We start from the raw sequence: 18,018 nt of genomic DNA on the forward strand, positions 1-18,018 counted from the left end.
CTAGGTTTCTCCTTTTCCTAAGCTTTAATATATTTTTAATAATCAGAAAAAAAATGTAAACAAAGAAATTCACTTTTATTTTCTGTAAGCTGTGTATCTAAAAATTTGCACACAGACAGGAGCCTTACAGTTTTCCCTAGTTTTGCTTCTATTTAAGAAGAAGTTGTATGTTGAAACATATTTCTACAGCTATTTCAAGAGAAAGAGAGAGGGAGGTAAAGATGTATATGTTACATTTTCACCTCTTACTGTTCAGCATTGCTTCTACTTTACAGGCATGCTGGATAGTTATTCTATGGTATGCTGGGTAATTGTTCTGTCAAAACAAAGCCTTGAAAATTAATGAATAGTTACTGCATTACAGTTTTGAAAAATATTTCTAGGAAAAAAAATGGTTGGGAATTTTTCAAAGAAATAATTGTTTTGTCAAATCATCTTGTAAAAAAGGAAAACTTATGAAAAGCTTGTACAAGCAATTGAAAAATTGTGAAATTGCTGAAATGCTATGTTTTGAAACAATGCCATTTTCCTACTCTAAAACCGCTTACTTAGAAATACCATTTCAGTTATGATTTTTAAACTTTTTTTATTAATAATTTGTAAAACAAAATGCTTAGATTAATCCAAGTGGGATTCACTTACTGTGTTTTCATGTATTTTTGTTTCACACTTCTTGCAGCAGTGGAAGTTCAGAAACGTGTTTGAAAATTGGCTGGTCATAAAGTACTTGTATTAACATAGACATTTTGTCTCCTGTTCTTGAGAATGTTTTTTGGAAGCCTTGCTTATAGTTGTTTTAGAATATTCCCATTTTTTAAATGTAAGCTCTTTTTATGCTTCGACTTAGGCGTACACAAGTTACATAGTGCCATATGATTCAAAATTGGCAGTGTCTGACAATACCTGGCAGTGGAGATCACACCGTGAACGAGGTGTCCCATGGCAACGGACAGTGCATAAAAATATGCCTATATTTATGTAGAATATCATCATCTTCATATGCTGGTGGCTCTCTCTTTCTTTTATTACACATCCAGTAGGAAAGAGCACTCTTTAGATAACCTTCAGATGTCCATCTGATGATTGTTGGACTGCTCTGTTGTGGTATGGGGGTCAAGCCAGGCTGAAGCACTAGTCCAGCAGCCTCGTTTGAGACTCTACGACTAGAGATCCTACTCAGAAGAGAGCCTGAAATGGAAAAATTAAACTGCTAAGATGGTGACAGGACTCTGAAAATCCGAATGCTAGCCCTATTGCCTGTTGTTAAGACGGACAAGCAGCAGCATGGTGTTTAAATGGCTCATCCTTGTACACCACAGCTTTGGATTGATTTGGTTTTGTGCAGCCCAGATTCTCCAGTGAGGATCAGGGCTTTTGCTACGTATCAAATGCTCATGCTCTACAGGCAGGTAGAAGTCATTGTCCCTGTCGTAATGCTTGCTCAGTGCAGTATAGTGAAGTCTCAATTAGGGAAGGAATGTGTGACAGGAAAAAGGATGAGACAACAAATGTGACAATACAAAATGCTATCTATCAACAGGAAACCACACTTCTTAAACACAAAAGGTATCTTGTTATCTTGGCTGTGATGTTACATCTCCTGCTGGCCTGGGATGGGTGACATCTAAGGAAAATGCAGTGGCAAGGGAAGCAGTGCTTCTGTGCTGTTACTCTCCCTTCAAGTCTGTGCTGAATCAAATCAGAGGCTGTAACATCAGCACGGTGGTAGGAGGACAATGTGCTATTGTTGATACTCTTTTGGATAAGACACAAAACCAGAATCTTAACCACAGAATATTAAATCACCTCTTTTGGCATGAATAGATAGATTTAGTAAGGGCCCTAATCCAGTTCTAATTTACATGATTATCTTTTGTCTCTCTAAACTCTTCCTGTAGTTTTGATTAGATTTGGTCGTCTTTTTTTCTCTCTCCTGGAATACACGCGGTGTGAACAAGCTGTGCTCTAGTGATATTTGAACAGATTCTTACTTTCAGGACTATTTTCTTTTTATAGTGGTGAGGGAAAGTTGGAATCAGGTACACCAAGCACACTGTTTCCCAGTAATTCACTAGAGTTATTATTTAAATCCAGTGTAATGACTGATTATGTCATTGCAATAAAATAATATTCCACATGCATGAGAAATAAAGTAGAGACTATCATCTGTACAGGATAATTGTGACTAAGGTCCTGTAACAGAGGGGTTTTGTTTGTTTTTAGGACATTTCTCACTAACACACAGAGTATTTGAAATCTCCATGCACATCTGAAGATAGTCAAAGCAATGAAAGAAATAAGAGATTCTCTATGCCTGTATTGTGCTACGCTCCAAGTTCTGATCCTGCTAAAAGTGATTCTTTGAAGTCATAGTAAATTGGAAATGTGATGTTCATAAAAATGATTTCGGTGTTTGATCCTTGATTGGTGTTCAGTTCAGGTGGTTTTAAAAGAGAAACATGGAATTTGCATAAATTATTGAATGGAATCAAGGTGGAGGAATGTTACTGGTGCTGCCCAGGTGTTTTTTCCACCTGCTACACAGCATGAAATGAAGCTCGTTGAATCAATGCAGAAATGTTAATTTGAGTGAGTTTTGGATAACAGCCCAAACCTGCTGCTTGCTTAAAAGTAATTTATAAAGCTTTACTTGACCTATGATGGAAAAGGAGTTTTCTCATTTTGAAAAGTTCAGAAGGGTAACAATTTATTTTTTTTTTATTTTCACATTGGAAAACTGTTGACATCTGCACTTCCTGTACAGCAGTGCTTGTTGTATCCTTAATTTCTGATTAAAAAAAAAAAAGAAAAAATCCAAATGTGTCTGGGAAAATACTCCATCAGTAACGCTCACAGTGAATCCCTGGGATTATACTGGTGTTGCCACAGACCAGCATTTTTTCTCCTAATCTCTAGCTACTAGAGATATGGAGAACAGCAAGGTGTAAGAAAGGAAGTGGGAAAGAGGTAATACCAGAGCACATTTCCTCCAGAATTCTGTTTTCTTCACCTTCCCCACTTCCCTCCTGCTGTTGCTTCATCTCCTAATGATCTCCAATTGATTCGCCTCTTGTCCACATCCCTCTCGGCTGATACATGCCCTCCTGAACTAGGCCGTGATGGTGGCCAGCCAACGGGAGTCCTCTTTCATATGTGGATTGTAACACCACCCTAAATCATTCAGATGTACTGCTTGCTTCTCCTGAGCACAGGATTTTCTCCAACAAGCAGATAATGTCATGTTCTCCTCAGACTCCCCCAGAGAGGAGTTTCGTCAAAGCCCGTTGCTTCTCCCCGCAGCCCAGCAGCTCTGCTCAGGGCTGCAGCACCTTGGCTTGAGCTGGGCCCTTCCCAGTGCTGTGGGCCATCCATTGATTTTGGGAGAAATTGGGTGGGCTGAACCCTGTTTGAGAGAGCAACAGTGCTCTTCCCAGGCAGGCGTGAGGGGGAGGCAGGGGCTCTTGGAGCAATATGAAGCATTCAGCAGCTCTTGGCCTCCCAGTACAGGCTCTTCCAGTCCTAGCTGGGCTAAGCGCCGGGCTGGGGGGAGCAGTCCCCGGGCTGCTCCTCGGGGACTTGTGTTGAGCTTAGCTTCTGGCCCTGGCCTGCTGCTGGCTGCCTCTAGAGCTCAGTTTCTATAATGGGAAATAGCACTGCTTTGTCCTGTTCTGGCACTTCAGAGACCTGTTCTGTCACTTAGATCCCCAGGGCTGAGTAAATTCAGCAATTGTTGCAAAAGAGTAAAAAAAAAAATCTCAAGGGGAAAAAAAAAAAAAAAAAACAGAAAAATGCAAAAGTTTTCCATGTAAAATATTCAATATATATATATATATATATATGAAAACCAGACTTTCATTTTGTTACCTTCCCAGACCTGAATTTACCTTTTTGCACTGGCTGAAATCTGTTGCACAGAAAACCCAGAATCTTAGATCTGGAGCTTGCAAGATGGGTAAAAATAAACTGGGGATATTTTCCTTCTCCTTTTTAAGTTTTGCAAATCACGTATTTTTATGATTATAAATAGCTAAATCAACAAGCTTTTACTGACTGGGGATGTTAAGCACACTTTCGTTATTGACTTTCAGAACTATTTAAATTCCTAAGTGCTAAAAATTAGAATTCCCCTTGGAAAAGCTGGTAGCTTTCAGTGGACTCAACTGGACTCTCCAGTAAGAAGTAGTTAATAGGTATAGTGTGGAGACTCCAACAAAACAAGATAATCACTTCCATGTGCTTTTCTAATTAATCACTCTTAATACTGAAAGTCAGAGACATCATGATTTTGCACAGTGTGCATATATTTTGAAAACAAACAACAACAAAAATTATTACTTCATTTGCAGGCATTTACTCTGAATCCTCTTTTTTTGGCTTGCAGAGAAAACCTGAGAACACCCCCATGGTCGTAGCTGATCTACGCATACAATGCACTGTTTGCTCAAGCTGCAAGGGCACCGCACGTGCTGATTAATTTATATGTTTTATCAGTTTTGCTTGTTCTTGTTGGAAAAGGAATAGTTAAATGAGATGAACAGAACTCTCTGTTTGGGACTTCAGTTTTCCAAAATAAAATATGTAAGTGAGGGAAAGGTTTCATTCAGTTTTGGCATCGCTTTGTTAAGTCAGTTTAAGCCAAGAAAGATTGTTATTCCACACTGTTTGCCGATAGTAGAAAGTTTACGTATTGACTTTTTTCTTCTTGAAGGAAGAGAAAATGAGTATGAATTTAAGGGATGAACCTCTTACTTGCTTTGCAGAAGAGATTGTTCTGTTAACAACTCATCAAGAAAAAAAAAAGATAAACAGGATTAACTGTTTACTTTAAGTGAGCAGAAGTCTGGTTGTTTTTCAGAAGAAGAACACAATGTACTGTTGTATCTGGTTTCCAGAGTGGTGTTTATCATAATTCCTTGTGCAGTGGTTGGTAGAGTGCTGGGAAGGCACTCCGCCCACTCGCAGCTTGCTTGCTTTCTCTCTCCCATTGAGGCCTCCGTCCAGGACTGCGCGATTGAGCGAGCTGTCCTGTGTGATCTTTCCTGCCTGACATGAGCTGACATTGACCTAGAATAAAATAACAGGGGCCGTTTCCTAGAATTCTCGGTGGACTGCTGAGAACAGCTACCATAACTCTTGTAAACATGCTACATGCACACACAAACACGCTCCCTCTCCCTCATTTAGACACACACCTAGGAAATGCAGCCAACAAACGGCAGGAGAGGAAAACAACGTGAGTGCAAAACAGGAACGACAGACCCCTTGAAGGAAGAGTAGAAAGTTGCCTTTCTGCCAGGGAAGGAGCCCCAACAAGATTTCACTTCTGCTTTTCTTCCTTGCACTTAGTTCTGCTGTTTACTTTGGTGAATATTATAGTTTTGTGCTATTTCGGTGAGATGATGTGGCACTGAAACAGCAGAATGTCTTATTGAATACAGACGCAGCTCTGTAAGAAATCCTGCAATGTTATTATATTTCAGTTACCTTTCACATGCACTGTGGAATCACATGTGCAGGGCTCTATTACCAAGAATGCATTTTGGGATGTTCTGTCCCTTCTGCAATGAGCAGTGCTTTTTTTTTTTTTTTTATACTCACATTATTTTTTCTTTTCTTTTTTTTTTTTTTTTAATAAAGCTTTCTAAAATCCCATTTGTAGTCTATGTGGTTTAGAAGTAAATCAGGTGAATCCACAAATAATACCATGAAAGGTAAGCACAACCAGTACCGCTGCTGCCGTGTGCTTGCTTCATTCCAGATGCTGTAATTCTGTAATGCATTTGCCGTGGGTTCTGCAGCAGGATTTTGAAGTTCTCTGAAACCTGTAGCTCAGAAGAGATGGGTTATTACAGCAAGCCCACTGTTTATCTATACAGATATATATATAAAACCTCCTCCCCCACCTCAAGCAGGACGTAGCACATGGATTTTTTGGACCTGTCCTCCTAGATACTACCATTCAGCTATGGTTTTCCACTCACCCTTTGAGGACAGGACTTTTATTCTGAATTTTTACGAATAAGGAACTGAGGCGTAGAGGAAACATAGCACAGCAAAGATGATGTGAAATGTTGCCAGAACCAGCAGTTGAATGCTGGTTTTCTTGGAAAGGGGAGTGCTGGGCACCTTGCAAGAGAAGATCTTTTGGCAGTACCTCACTGACTGTTGGAATTCTTGGATGCCAAAACAGTAATTACAAAGTCTTAAGATTAAAAAAATAAACAAAGAACCCCTCCTCAGATTCACAGATAAGTACTGTAAGTGGCTGGATGGTAATTACACGTTATATTTGGAACATGATTTTTCTACTGGATATCATATGTAACAGAGACATAAGTTTTCATCTGAGCCTTTATGTTTCTGAAATGTACATTTTGCCTCTTGATTAGTAAACCATAACATGTGGGAAAATCTTATTTTGTCTGAGTCGTATACTGCAATACCCAAGGGTTTCCATGATGAAGTAGTGTTACTGGGGACACTGAGGAACCTGAGGAGTGCATGCATTATTTCTGTTTTTAAAGCTACTGTAATTTCCAGCATAGTTAGTTAGACGTAAGCTGGGGTGACCTGATGTGCTTGCTTTTCTGCTACAACCCAAAATTTGTTTTTATTTACATAACAAACTGTATGGAATGTATCTTAGCAAGAGAACCATAAATTATGTGTAGTTTAGTGTTGGAAGGGGAAGATGCACAGAGGGGGGAGGGCCTTACTGGTTTGTTGTGGCTGAACCGTTATACATTTTTTAGCCAGTGCTTAGGCATTTATTTTTTCTTAACTTTCAGTGTCTCCTGAACCAACCATTGCTTTTTTTTTTTTTTTTTTTGTATCATATAATGATTTTGGAGTAAAAATAATATAAAAAACTTCATTATTAATTTACAAATCTGAGGTAAGTGAAGCCATCAGATCATGCTGAAAACATCTGTCAAATTCAGCTCTATAACTTTTTGAAATTATAACTTAGGTTTCATGTTGTGTTTGAGTGCATGACAGGAATGTCTTTTTATCATTAAAAATATTTTGTTTACTTTTGAGTAAAATTTTGACTGCAGATAAAGTACATCTGCAGTTTAAGGATTTGATAGTGCACTCATAAACAGTGTGGGATGGGAAGTTTAAAAAAAGTATTTGGTGCAACATGAAAACTTCATAGGAGAAAAAGGTTACGCTGAAAAATTGTTAAATGTGTCATGGTTGTCATTGCACATATCAAATCCTGTCTGGTGTGCTATACTCATTTCCAAGCAGTTGTATGTATTTCCCACCAGGCAGTTGGTATTCCACATTTTGAGTCAGAAAACTGAAGATGCGGAGCTCCATTCACTACGTGCTCATTCCACATTAAAAAGGCGGCCAGGCTGATGTGTTTGGCTCGCACGTGTCTCTTCCTACGCACGAAAGCAATTTCCCACAGAAGTGCTGCTTCTTCAGGTCATAGACAGAAAACAGTAGCTGGAAGAATGAACCTGAATGAAGAAATGGAAAAAGCAGTCAGCAAGTGGAGATTTGTGAAAGGTCTTGGGGAAGTTGCATTTGACTTTCCGGTTTGTATTGAAGCAGTTGACTGTTCAAGGTAGTGAATAAAAATAAGCAACTGTTATTTTATAACCTCTCTCACTGCTTATCATTTTTTTTAACTTATATGTAAAAATGTAGTTAAACCCAAGGAAAATACAAACTGATGGCTTTGGTGTAGTTACTACAGTAATTTGTTTGCAAAGCGTGTTATATAAATACTCTGTTACACACATTTTTGAGAAGTGCAAAGAAGAGATTCCTTTCCTGAGCCTGGGGAGGCCTCTGCTACATATTTTCTATTTCAGATGCTGAGATAAGACTTGCTTATTTCCCTGGTTATATTCTTGTCCCATGCACAGTTTCCAGCAATATTTTCTTAAAGATGGGTTGTCTCTAGCTGGAGAGAAGTTGTGTGTCTAGTGGCAGCTGTGTGCCGTGTTCCCTCTCAGTCAGGTCCAGCATTGTTGAATGGTGTTCTCCTCTATTTCCTTCTGTGTTCTTCCATAAACATCTAAGAAAAAAATATCATAAACCCTACTTTTGAGTTATTTTAAACCTCCAGTTTTTGAAGCAAATGAGTACCGTTTTGGTCATCTCAACACTTCAAACCAAAGCACCAGCTTGGGTGCTAGAAATGTCTATGTTTAGAAAGAGTTATGATCAGGAGTCTTCTTGGAGCCCTTATAAACTGGAAAGCAGCAATGCTTGTGTTTTCTTCTGTACCTGTCTACCTCTGTGACCTAGGTACAGAAGAGCCAGTTGTCATCGTCATACATTTTTATTTACATCATTCAATCCATAGTTATTGCAGCTCCGTAGAGCTTCTATTTAGTGACAGCAGATGACCTGGATTTTAGAGCAGATTACTCTGAATCTTGAGGGGACAAGGAAGGCTACAGCAGGTTCATACATTTTGAAAGGGATCAAGAAGCAAATTTGGATCCAGTGAATAAGGGGCTTTGAATAGGAAAATCCTTCTGGTGATGTGGAGGGGATAGTTGTCCCTAAATGTTTAGACCTGAGCCCAGAGCTTTGATTTTTCAGCGGTAATACGGGAATGGTGAACACAAGGACTGCGTAAGGTACAGATAGATTAAATCCCAGTAGGGTGGTGTCCTGCAGGTTACAATTTGAATCTGAGCCATATTAGCAGGAGTTAATCAGCTCCACCTTGAGACTTGACCAGACAAGTTGCTGGATTGGAATTGTGTAGGTAGTGTTGTGCCTCTGGTGTTTAAGAGAGAGGGGAGTTTTGTTTACGTGTGTTTATGTATGTGTGCTTTATGCCTCTACTGGGACCACACCTCAAAGAGATAAGAAGCTCTTCTGACACACAAAGCAGCAGCAGCTGTCTCTTGGGTGGTTAAGATAAAGAAGGAGCAAATATCAGAGCTGATACAATGCAATTAGTTTTCAGGCATTTCCCTGATTCCTCCTTTTCCCTCCTTTCCAATGAAACACCGACTAATGAAATCCCTTCTGAGCACTGCAGAAGTTGTTGAATTTGCCCTATGGTCTTGCTCCTTACGCTGGACTGCACAGCTTAGCTACGCATGGAGGAAAGCTGGTGTGGTCCACGTGGCTGTCCTCCTATCCTAGGGCAAAACAGTTACTAGCTAGTTCAGATCCGTTTATGACAAATTTCTGCTGCTTGTATTCACAAGACTCAGTAAAGGCAATCCCCATACCATCAGTCAGTTCTGGCCTCCCTGCCTTCGTCATCTCTTTGGGTAATTTTTCTTATTCTTTTCTGCTAGAGGACACTGAGGAGTCTGGAAGAGACCAGAGCTGAAGATTTTTGTCACTCTGACCTTTCAAGAAAGTCACCTGCCTGATACAAGGCAGCAGTGTGGAAAGTTATGAATTTTCATGTGTAATGAAAGTAATAGTAAAAAATAAAATTATTCTTTACCCATAAAGAGTGACTAACTAGAAGAAGGGCATGGCAGGGTAATCCTGTAATCCTCTCCAGATTTCTACTGGGAGACATTTTGTCCTAAATATCAGCACAGTCATAGAAATTATGCAGAGTAATCAGTCTCATCTTCCCCCAGCTCCCATCCTTGCTCCTGGCTATTAGCAAATTAACAAAATTTTCCCAAGCTTTTGCATGAGACTTACTGTGTCATTACTTTAAAAAAAAAAAAAAAGAAAAAAGAAAAAAGGCTGATCTCTGCCTCACTTTCTTATCATTCTCTATCTTCATCCCCTTTGTTACTACCAATGAGTCATACTTCACCTTTTCCTTAGTCTGCATCTCCCACATTCACTCCTCTACTGGTTTTCCTGCCACCCCTCACTCCTGGAATGAATTCTCTGCTCCTTTGCACGAGAAATTTCTGTTTCCAAAACTATATTTTAAATTCACATCTTACGCAGGGTTGCATCCTATTGTCCCAGAAATAAAGATGGTCCTAATTTCCTCCCTGCCTGAGCACAACTGATAAAAAATGTCAGTGTTCTCCTTTTTTTCTAACAGTTCAGTACCATGCTTCCTGACAAGCCATTGGTAGAGGTATGTTTGTGCTGATTATGAGGCAAAAAAATAAATAAATAAAATTTGCAATATATATGCATAAAATAAAGATGCTGAATTCCTGGGGACAAATAGTAATTTTGAATTCCCAGCTTGTCTCATAAGTTAGATGTGGGTTTACATCCTGGTAGTGAGCTTCAAAGGGATCAAAAATCATGGAACAAACTATTTCTTTAATCGCAGTTAGACTTGCTGCTGAAACTTAATTTGCGAGAACATTTGCTTCAATATGGGAGCAACACGTGAGAAAATAATACAAATTCACTGTTCTAGGAATAAAGCGAAAGCAAGGAAAAAGCCAATGCCAATGAGGAAGTTAAAGCCATGAATCACCAGCCTCGGAAAGCAGCTGGACTGCATACACACCGTTGGCAGTGATGCTAACAGGATGCGTGAAATCCATTAGAACAGAACCAGTTTCAGAAGGTGTGAGAATGGTTCTCCAAAGGCTTCGCTGAGTCTGTTGTGGGATTCAGCTGATTTCATTGTAGTCATTAGGCAGGAAAAACAGTTGTCACTCATTTAGGTACCTGTAGCATTAGCTAGTTAATCAGTGTGAGACGCATCAAGTGATGTTGAGAATATTTCAAGTTTTTGTCGTTATTTCATTTGTACCATTTTGTAAAGAGTGCTGAAGCAGGGAACATTTGTGTGTGAAGTTCCATTTGTAGAGTTAGTTTGGGATGTTCCTTACCTTTTAGACTAAAAATCAGGCATCTGAAGGCTATTTGTGAGATTGTCTTCCAACTGAGTGGATATATTCATTTCACTTTAAATGCATTCTGTAGAGAAATCATGACTACCTTTTGGATACAGCTAGAATGAGAGTAGCAGTATAACGGATATCTGTTCACGTGTGGTCTTAATAGAGTATATTTATTTGGAGTCTGTTGCAAGGTGATCTGCTGCTCCATGTTTCTTCATGACGCCAATAATCATGGACACGTTACTACTATGAATGGGCACATCAGTGCTACACGCCTTGAGTTACACAGTTCTTCCTCTACCATATATCGAGCTTGGTCATCTGATGACCATTCCCCATCATATGAACTGGGATGTTTTGTGCTGCATACGGTAGACAGCTGGAGAGGGAGCTTTAGCCTCCTAATCCTGCCTGGAAAATGCATCCTCAACTAGAAGTAGTGCTCCATGCAACTTGGAGTTTAATTTCAGAGAGTGTGAAAATGATCACATAGTTGATCTGATGATGGTGGTTATTATTAGACTGCAGTACTTGTTTTTGTCAGATACATTTCCTGTCCTAGCTATTTAAGCTGTCACTATGAAGGCAAGGAAATAAGCAGCCTGGGACCTGGGAGGTTGGGGTTTCCATGTCTGAGAGCAGCCACCTCCTTGCTTGGCTTGAAAGGACTGAGGAAATGCACATTCAGTGACCGATATATTCGGCACCAACCAAGTTAATTTTACTTGGGCACTTAACATGTCCCAGAGGAGTTAATATGAGCCTGGTGCCAGCTAGTCTGAGACTTCCTTGCATTCGGTTATGTCTCACTAAAGACATGAGAAATTCCAGTGATCAGTTAAGAGACTGCTGAACTGATCGGATCTGAGACACTAACTCAGTTGGCCCTTACTTGCTCCAAGATAGAAAGCCTAATTTTTCACAAATAACCGTCACTGAATGTTTTGTTAACATAAACTAAACAATTTGCTTTTTTTTTCATGTTCTCCTCAAACTGATTTCAGAAAAGTCCGGAGTGTGTTAGCTTTGTTTTTCCAAACAAAACAAGAGCAAGAGAAGTTTCAGTCCAATCAGTTAAAACTTGACAGAGTTTTTAAGTGCTTGCAAGGTCATAACATGGCAGGCAACTGTGGTTATTCTGCTTCTGGGCTGTCATGTCCATAGCACAACAGTTTTTGTTCTGATGAGCTGGAGATGATCTTGTGATACCGATCCACAAGGCATATCTCACTTTTTGTTTTACAGAGAAAATAAAACTAGGGATAGAGCTGTTGAAGATACACGTTTGTATTGTTAGGCCAGTCCCACTTTCTAGGCTGGGAACATCACTCATCCCACAGATCAGAGTATATATCCTTACAGCCCACAACAACGCTTGTTTTCATCCCGTTTATCATTGCTCAGGGTAGAGGCAGTGTTTCATGGCTGTGAAGGACTTCTTAACACTGACAGGCTGTGGAGGAATTGCACCTAATCTTTCTTTGTCTCGTAAAGACTCTGTTGCATGCATCTCCTGTAGCTAGAGACACAGGGAAAATACGGGGACTTCATTTGTGTTCAGTCACACCACACTCTGCTCCTCAAAACCAGCACTTGAATAGGAGAAATGAGGACTCTCAGCTGATGCTTGAACATCTGCTGATGTCTGAGAGGCTTCATAGTTGTATCCGGTGTAGAATAGAGCCCTCTCAAGGGTTTAAGCCAAAGCTAGGCAGTTCTTAACGAACAAGGAAACTCTGACTGATGGTCGTCTGTGTCTAAGTCTCCCTGCTGAGAAAATCCATAGATTTCTTCCAGAGAAATGTAGGTGCTCATTTCATTTAAAATGTGGGTGTGGTTTTTTTCATTGTTTTGTTTTTGTTTTTATTTTTTAAGTTGTATTGACTACTGTAGGATGCTTTCAAGATTCATATAATACATTATATGGTATTTTCCAAAAGCAGTTGGAGTTGGCTTGCTGTGAGTGAACAATGGTACTGCTCTGGGGAAGGTAGTTTTGGCATGAACTTTTAAAATAAACCAAATGACAGAAACACAGATTGGTCGAGATTGGAAGGGCCCTCTGGAGGTCATCTTGTCCAACCCCCTGCTCAAGCAGGGTCACCTAGAGCACGTTGCCCAGGAATTCTGCTGCCTAGTATGCCCCCGAGATTTATTACAAATAAAGATGTGTGTGCTACCTCAAAGCTGTTTCTTGTTGCCATTTGAAAAGTTTCCATGCTTAACTGTCTCTTTTTAGGGCAATTAAACCAATCTTGTAGACAGCAGCCTCCTTCCTCCATGACTCATGCTATCGTTGCTCCTCATCTCAGGTGCAGAATCTTGTGAAATGCATTTTTGACTATCTAAATGTATGACATCCACTGGTTTTTGCTTTATCTGCTATGTTGGTAATATCTGCTCGAAATGCCAGCAAGTTGGTTAGGCAACATTTCTCAGCCCTGGTTTCATAGATTGCTTTAATCAAATTGTTTGTTTAGCAGTTTTTTAAATTACCTCCTTAAAACATTCCCTCTGGGCTTCTTCATACCCTACATTGAATTTACTAATCTGTAGTTTCATATTTTTTTCTTTAAAAAAAAATAATCTACATTTTACTTTCTTGAATGCTCAGGACTCTTTTGAAGTCAGAAAAAGTGTAATGCTTGGTTTACCAGTTCCAGTGTTTGTGATTATTACTTGTGAAATATGTTGCTTTGTTCACTTCCAAGCAGATTTTTTATATTTATACACATGCACATATATGTTTGCATCATTGTTCAGACTGCACTGCAAAATTCACCTCAAGTTAGGCAAAAACTTGTCTTTTTTTCTTTATAGGTACACAAAGCATATGTCGGTTAGCAGTTTTTTTACAGAAGTGTAAGACCCTTACTGTCATTTTCAGTCAGGCTTCTCTGTTTCATGGCCCTATTACTTCCTGCAAATATACATGGGAAAACCTTTATTGATGTTTGTTTTGTTTACTCATACTGGTATTCATTATTTGCTGGGAATTCTCTAGGTGTTGTAGAGGATAAGTCCTGTTCTGAAGCTGGTCATGTAATTTTCAGAAATTTGCTAACTATTTTTTTTACGAACAGGAACAAATGAGTAACAGAGGAATGTTTTGCAGGTTATGCCTCCTTGTCCAGGATGCCTATGGCATGTTCAGTGAAGTACAGCTGCAATCCCTCAGTTCTGCAGAGGACGTTGAACAGTACTGCAGGAGGTGGGAAGGAAAATTCTGCTGTTTAGCTGGAATGAAAATTTTGCAAAGAACCACAAGAGGAAGGTGAGAACAGTTCATGGAAGAATGTGTTGAGTGCTGTGGCAGGCAGAGGTGATTTGCCATTTTATTTATTTGTGTGGTCAATATTCTTTGGAACAACTGAATCAGGCTTTGTTCAATTAAATGTCTTCATTGCCATTTTCAGGACATCAAGCAGTTATCAGTTAGATCCTATAGTACTTGAGCCAACCATACTCCTAAATCAGCATAAATAAACTGACACACAAATACACACTTGGCAGAGAAAAGAATTTAGAATTGCTTTATACAATGTTTCATAAAATATGAATGTTTTCTTCCTCTTCTGGAGATTCAAAGACTTAAAACATTAGTTCACCTCCTTTTCATTGCAGAGCTGTTTATTATAGTATGTTTTTCTACAGTTCTGTCTAGGCTGGGTTGAAGTTTGAAACAAAGAATTTCCCTTGGTATATGAGAGCTTAATTGAGTTAGGCCTGTATGGTTTTGGAAGAACAGTTTAAGTTTCTTTAAACATACCCTCCTCCTTCCGCACTCCTGCTTCACCAAAAAAAAAAAAAAGAAAAAAGAAAAAAACAAACTGCCCCTACCAAACCATAAAAACATTCTTACTTTGGAGTAAGATTGTCCACAGGCTTATAGAAAAATCCCTTCAAATAATTAACAAATTGACGTATAGTACCTCTCTAATTTTGTTTGTTCTGTGATTCCTTTTACGTTCTTTAAATGAAATAAAATAAAGTATGTTTAATCAAGAAAAAAAACCCTTTAAATAGATAATTATCTTACAGAGTATCTCTCTATGGAAAATGATAAGGTATCCACATGGGGAGCTATGTAAATATAATTAGATTGATTTAATTCTCAACATAATTATTCTGGTACAAACATCCTATCTAGATAAGCCTCTGCTATTAGAATGGCTATGATATTTCTGCTGACACTTTTTTCCTGTTGAAAAATGCTGTTTCATCAAAACCAGAATGTTTCACAGAAACATTATCTATTTTGGAGACAGTTTTGTTGGAAGATGTTTTCAGGTCCAGAGGGAGTGAATACTCTCTCATTCTCATTTCATGAAAACTTTCAGAAAGTCTCATTTTTGTTTCACATTGGAACAAAAACAAATTTCAAAGCCTTGAAATGTTTAGCAAAATGGAATTGTTGTTTTCCATCCATCCCTATTCAGTATGCTTTTCTTTTTATGTACTTGCAGTGTTAATTTTCAGATCCTTTGGATTTCAAGCCTACTTGCATTTTTATGGATCTTTAATAACAAACACGTCTTCTTATTTAATTATTTTGTTGGCTTTTTTTTCAAGTTACATTTTTTCCAAACAAATTAAATAATGGCTTTGGAATTCTGGATACAAATGAAGTTTTACAACTGGCTGCTGGTGTTTCCAGTACTTGGCCTAGCTAATAAGAGACAGACTTTTTGTAATGTAAATTCTGTTTCAAAGCAGCAGTAACTTACTTCTGGCTATTCTGAAGCCGATTAGAAGACACACTGCTGAAAATGCTGGTGGCTCAGCTGGAGCTGTGCTGGTGGTAACCCTGCTAGGAAACATTAAAAGAAAATGGCTAGCGTAGCTTCAGGGACAGTGCAGTGGTTAAAACGTGATTTCAATGTACAAGACGGGTGGGTGAGGGAATTGCTTAGGGATTTATTTCTTTCTTAATTGTTCCAGCCTAAGTTCTGCTTTATAACTTCTTATTACTTTTAAGTGTCAGGACACGTTTTGTGTCATTCTAGGTGTGATAGAAACCACAGTAAAGCCATAGCTGAAATGAATTTAAGGGAGTGCTTATTCACACAGGGCATAATTAGGCAGCAGAACTTATTGCCACTGGATAAATGGGTTTCCAGCACATGATAGGATATGTCTGTGAGTGCCCAACCTTGGCTTGCAGCACAGGACTGAAGAAGAACTATGTGGTCTGCCCTGCAAGAAAGACTGCTGCCTTTTTTTTTTTTTTTTCCCAGAACACCAATTACGTTTTGGAAGGAGATGGCTCTTAAACTGTTTCCTGGAGTCTGACAGTGGCTTTTAAAATGGATAAAAGGGAATAAAATATAGGAAATATGAGGGAAAAATCATGACTTTTTCTCTGCCTTGAAGCACATGATCTGGAGAAAGCCAACCATGGCTAATAAGATCCCATATGTGCATGTTGTCCCACAGTCACATGGACTGTAATCTCTCTTACAGAGACAGAGTGCTTCCTCGGTCCCTCTGTGAGACAGGACATTTTAATTTATCAGGTACAAGAGGTTCTTGAGCTATTTGTAACAGTGGAGCACTGTTATTGTTCAAAAAAATTTCCAGGCCATCATCCATCCTCATCATCAAGTATTTAATTTAAAGTACTATTTAACATCATTCCAGCAAAAGCAATTTTAAGATCACTGTTGTAAGCTGAAGTTACATTTCAAGAACTGAAAATCTATTATAAAGGGTATTTTGCATCCAGGCAACAGCCTGGCTGTAAACCTGACTTGATTTTTGGAATTGACCCATAGTGTAAGATGAGAGAGAAGAACCAAACCCTTTTCTCCTCCTGACACGAAAACGTTAGTGTTCCAAAAGAAAAGTGGGATATGAACTTATACAACCACATCCTGTCTGGACCACGAATGACCCTGTGAAAAATTCGAATTATTGTCATCTTACATTGAGAGAAACACTGTCAATGCTGAATCCCCATATGCTTTAACAAATACCAAGGAGATCAGCTCTAAAGGGTCATGAGATCATTTGAAGGTCTTTCATTGAGTTAGATGGTTTTCAGAACAAGTCCCAAACCACACATAAAACACACTCCCCCAAGCCTTTGCTGCAAGAAATCTTGCCCTTGGTATACATAGAGGAAGTGGTGTTCCCCTTTGCAGTCCAGTTTCTGGCAATCCCGTAAGACAGATGAACGTGGCTGAGTCATGGTGAAGTAGCCATGGTTTGTTCAGCCTCGTGTTTATAGCAGTTCTCCCAGTCTGTTTTGAGGCTATTGAATAAGGTGGGTGTCAGTACTGTTGCAGCTGAACTAACAGCACGTATGCGGTTCAGTGTCTGTTTCCTGACACCTTTTCTCTTCACCCTCTCATTCTTACTTGTCCCCTGTACGACTGTTCCTTGACCTGCACACTAGTGTCAGCAGAACAGGGAGTTGTGCCAGTGTAAAGAGAGAAGACTGATAAAAGTTCATTGATCTACCACTGGTAACGTTTGACCCTTAGCGGTGTATGCTCTCTCTCTTGTCCTCCCACTGTCTCACATGTCAGTCTTATAAATTTAGCCCCTTGAGAAAGAGGAAGTGAGATTTCTATGGTGTACTGCTAGAAACAGAAATATTGGTTAAAAATCAGTGTGCAGTACAAAAATATGTAACCTTCCCATTTTAGTAGATCCCAGTTATTTAAGGATGTCCAGTATAACCAGTAACTAAATGGGCACAATTAGATGCAGGGACTAAGCACTCACTAAAATGTCTCAGGAATAACCTATAAATTGTCATAGTGTGTTGCTTCCTGCCAGAACTTAATTGCAATGAGCTGGGATAAACTTTGTAGTTAGATATCTATCTTTATCGACCAAAATATTAGTTTTATATTATTAGCCCTGACTGGCGTTCCACACAGAATAATAATTTGTGTTTTGATAATTTGTGTCTTTTCATCTGATTTGCCAAGCACTGAGTTGTTTTACTGGTAGAAAGGTAGATGAAAAGGCATCTTTCAAGGTAGAAAGATGAAGGGTTTCTATTCAGCAGAACAGAAAAATTTACACCAATTTAAAAATGCAAAGGTAGAGGGAGAAATGCTTTAATATGTAATTAACACAGAGTATCAGTATCAATTTTGTCCCTAAGTTAAAAAAAAAAAAAAAGCTTAATGAATTTCAGGAAAAGATTAATAGATGTGACTGTTGCATGGATAGTGTAAAATCCACATTTACATTGGATAGGGTAAAATACTTTGAAGGATACCTCAACTCCTACACTTTG

General features: G+C 38.9%; 1 protein-coding gene across 2 annotated transcripts in view; it reads left to right on the forward strand.

Moving 5' to 3' along the window:
- SPIDR (scaffold protein involved in DNA repair) overlaps positions 1-18,018 on the forward strand; it is a 201,775-nt gene that overhangs the window by 160,423 nt on the left and 23,334 nt on the right. For both annotated transcript variants that reach the window (XM_035553156.2, XM_035553157.2), the window contains one exon: positions 13,882-14,040. In XM_035553156.2, the coding sequence (XP_035409049.1) occupies positions 13,882-14,040 (159 nt within the window). The remainder of the gene's footprint in view (positions 1-13,881; positions 14,041-18,018) is intronic.

This window comes from Cygnus atratus, chromosome 2, assembly GCF_013377495.2.
Source record: "Cygnus atratus isolate AKBS03 ecotype Queensland, Australia chromosome 2, CAtr_DNAZoo_HiC_assembly, whole genome shotgun sequence".
In the NCBI taxonomy this organism is placed as follows: domain Eukaryota; kingdom Metazoa; phylum Chordata; class Aves; order Anseriformes; family Anatidae; genus Cygnus; species Cygnus atratus.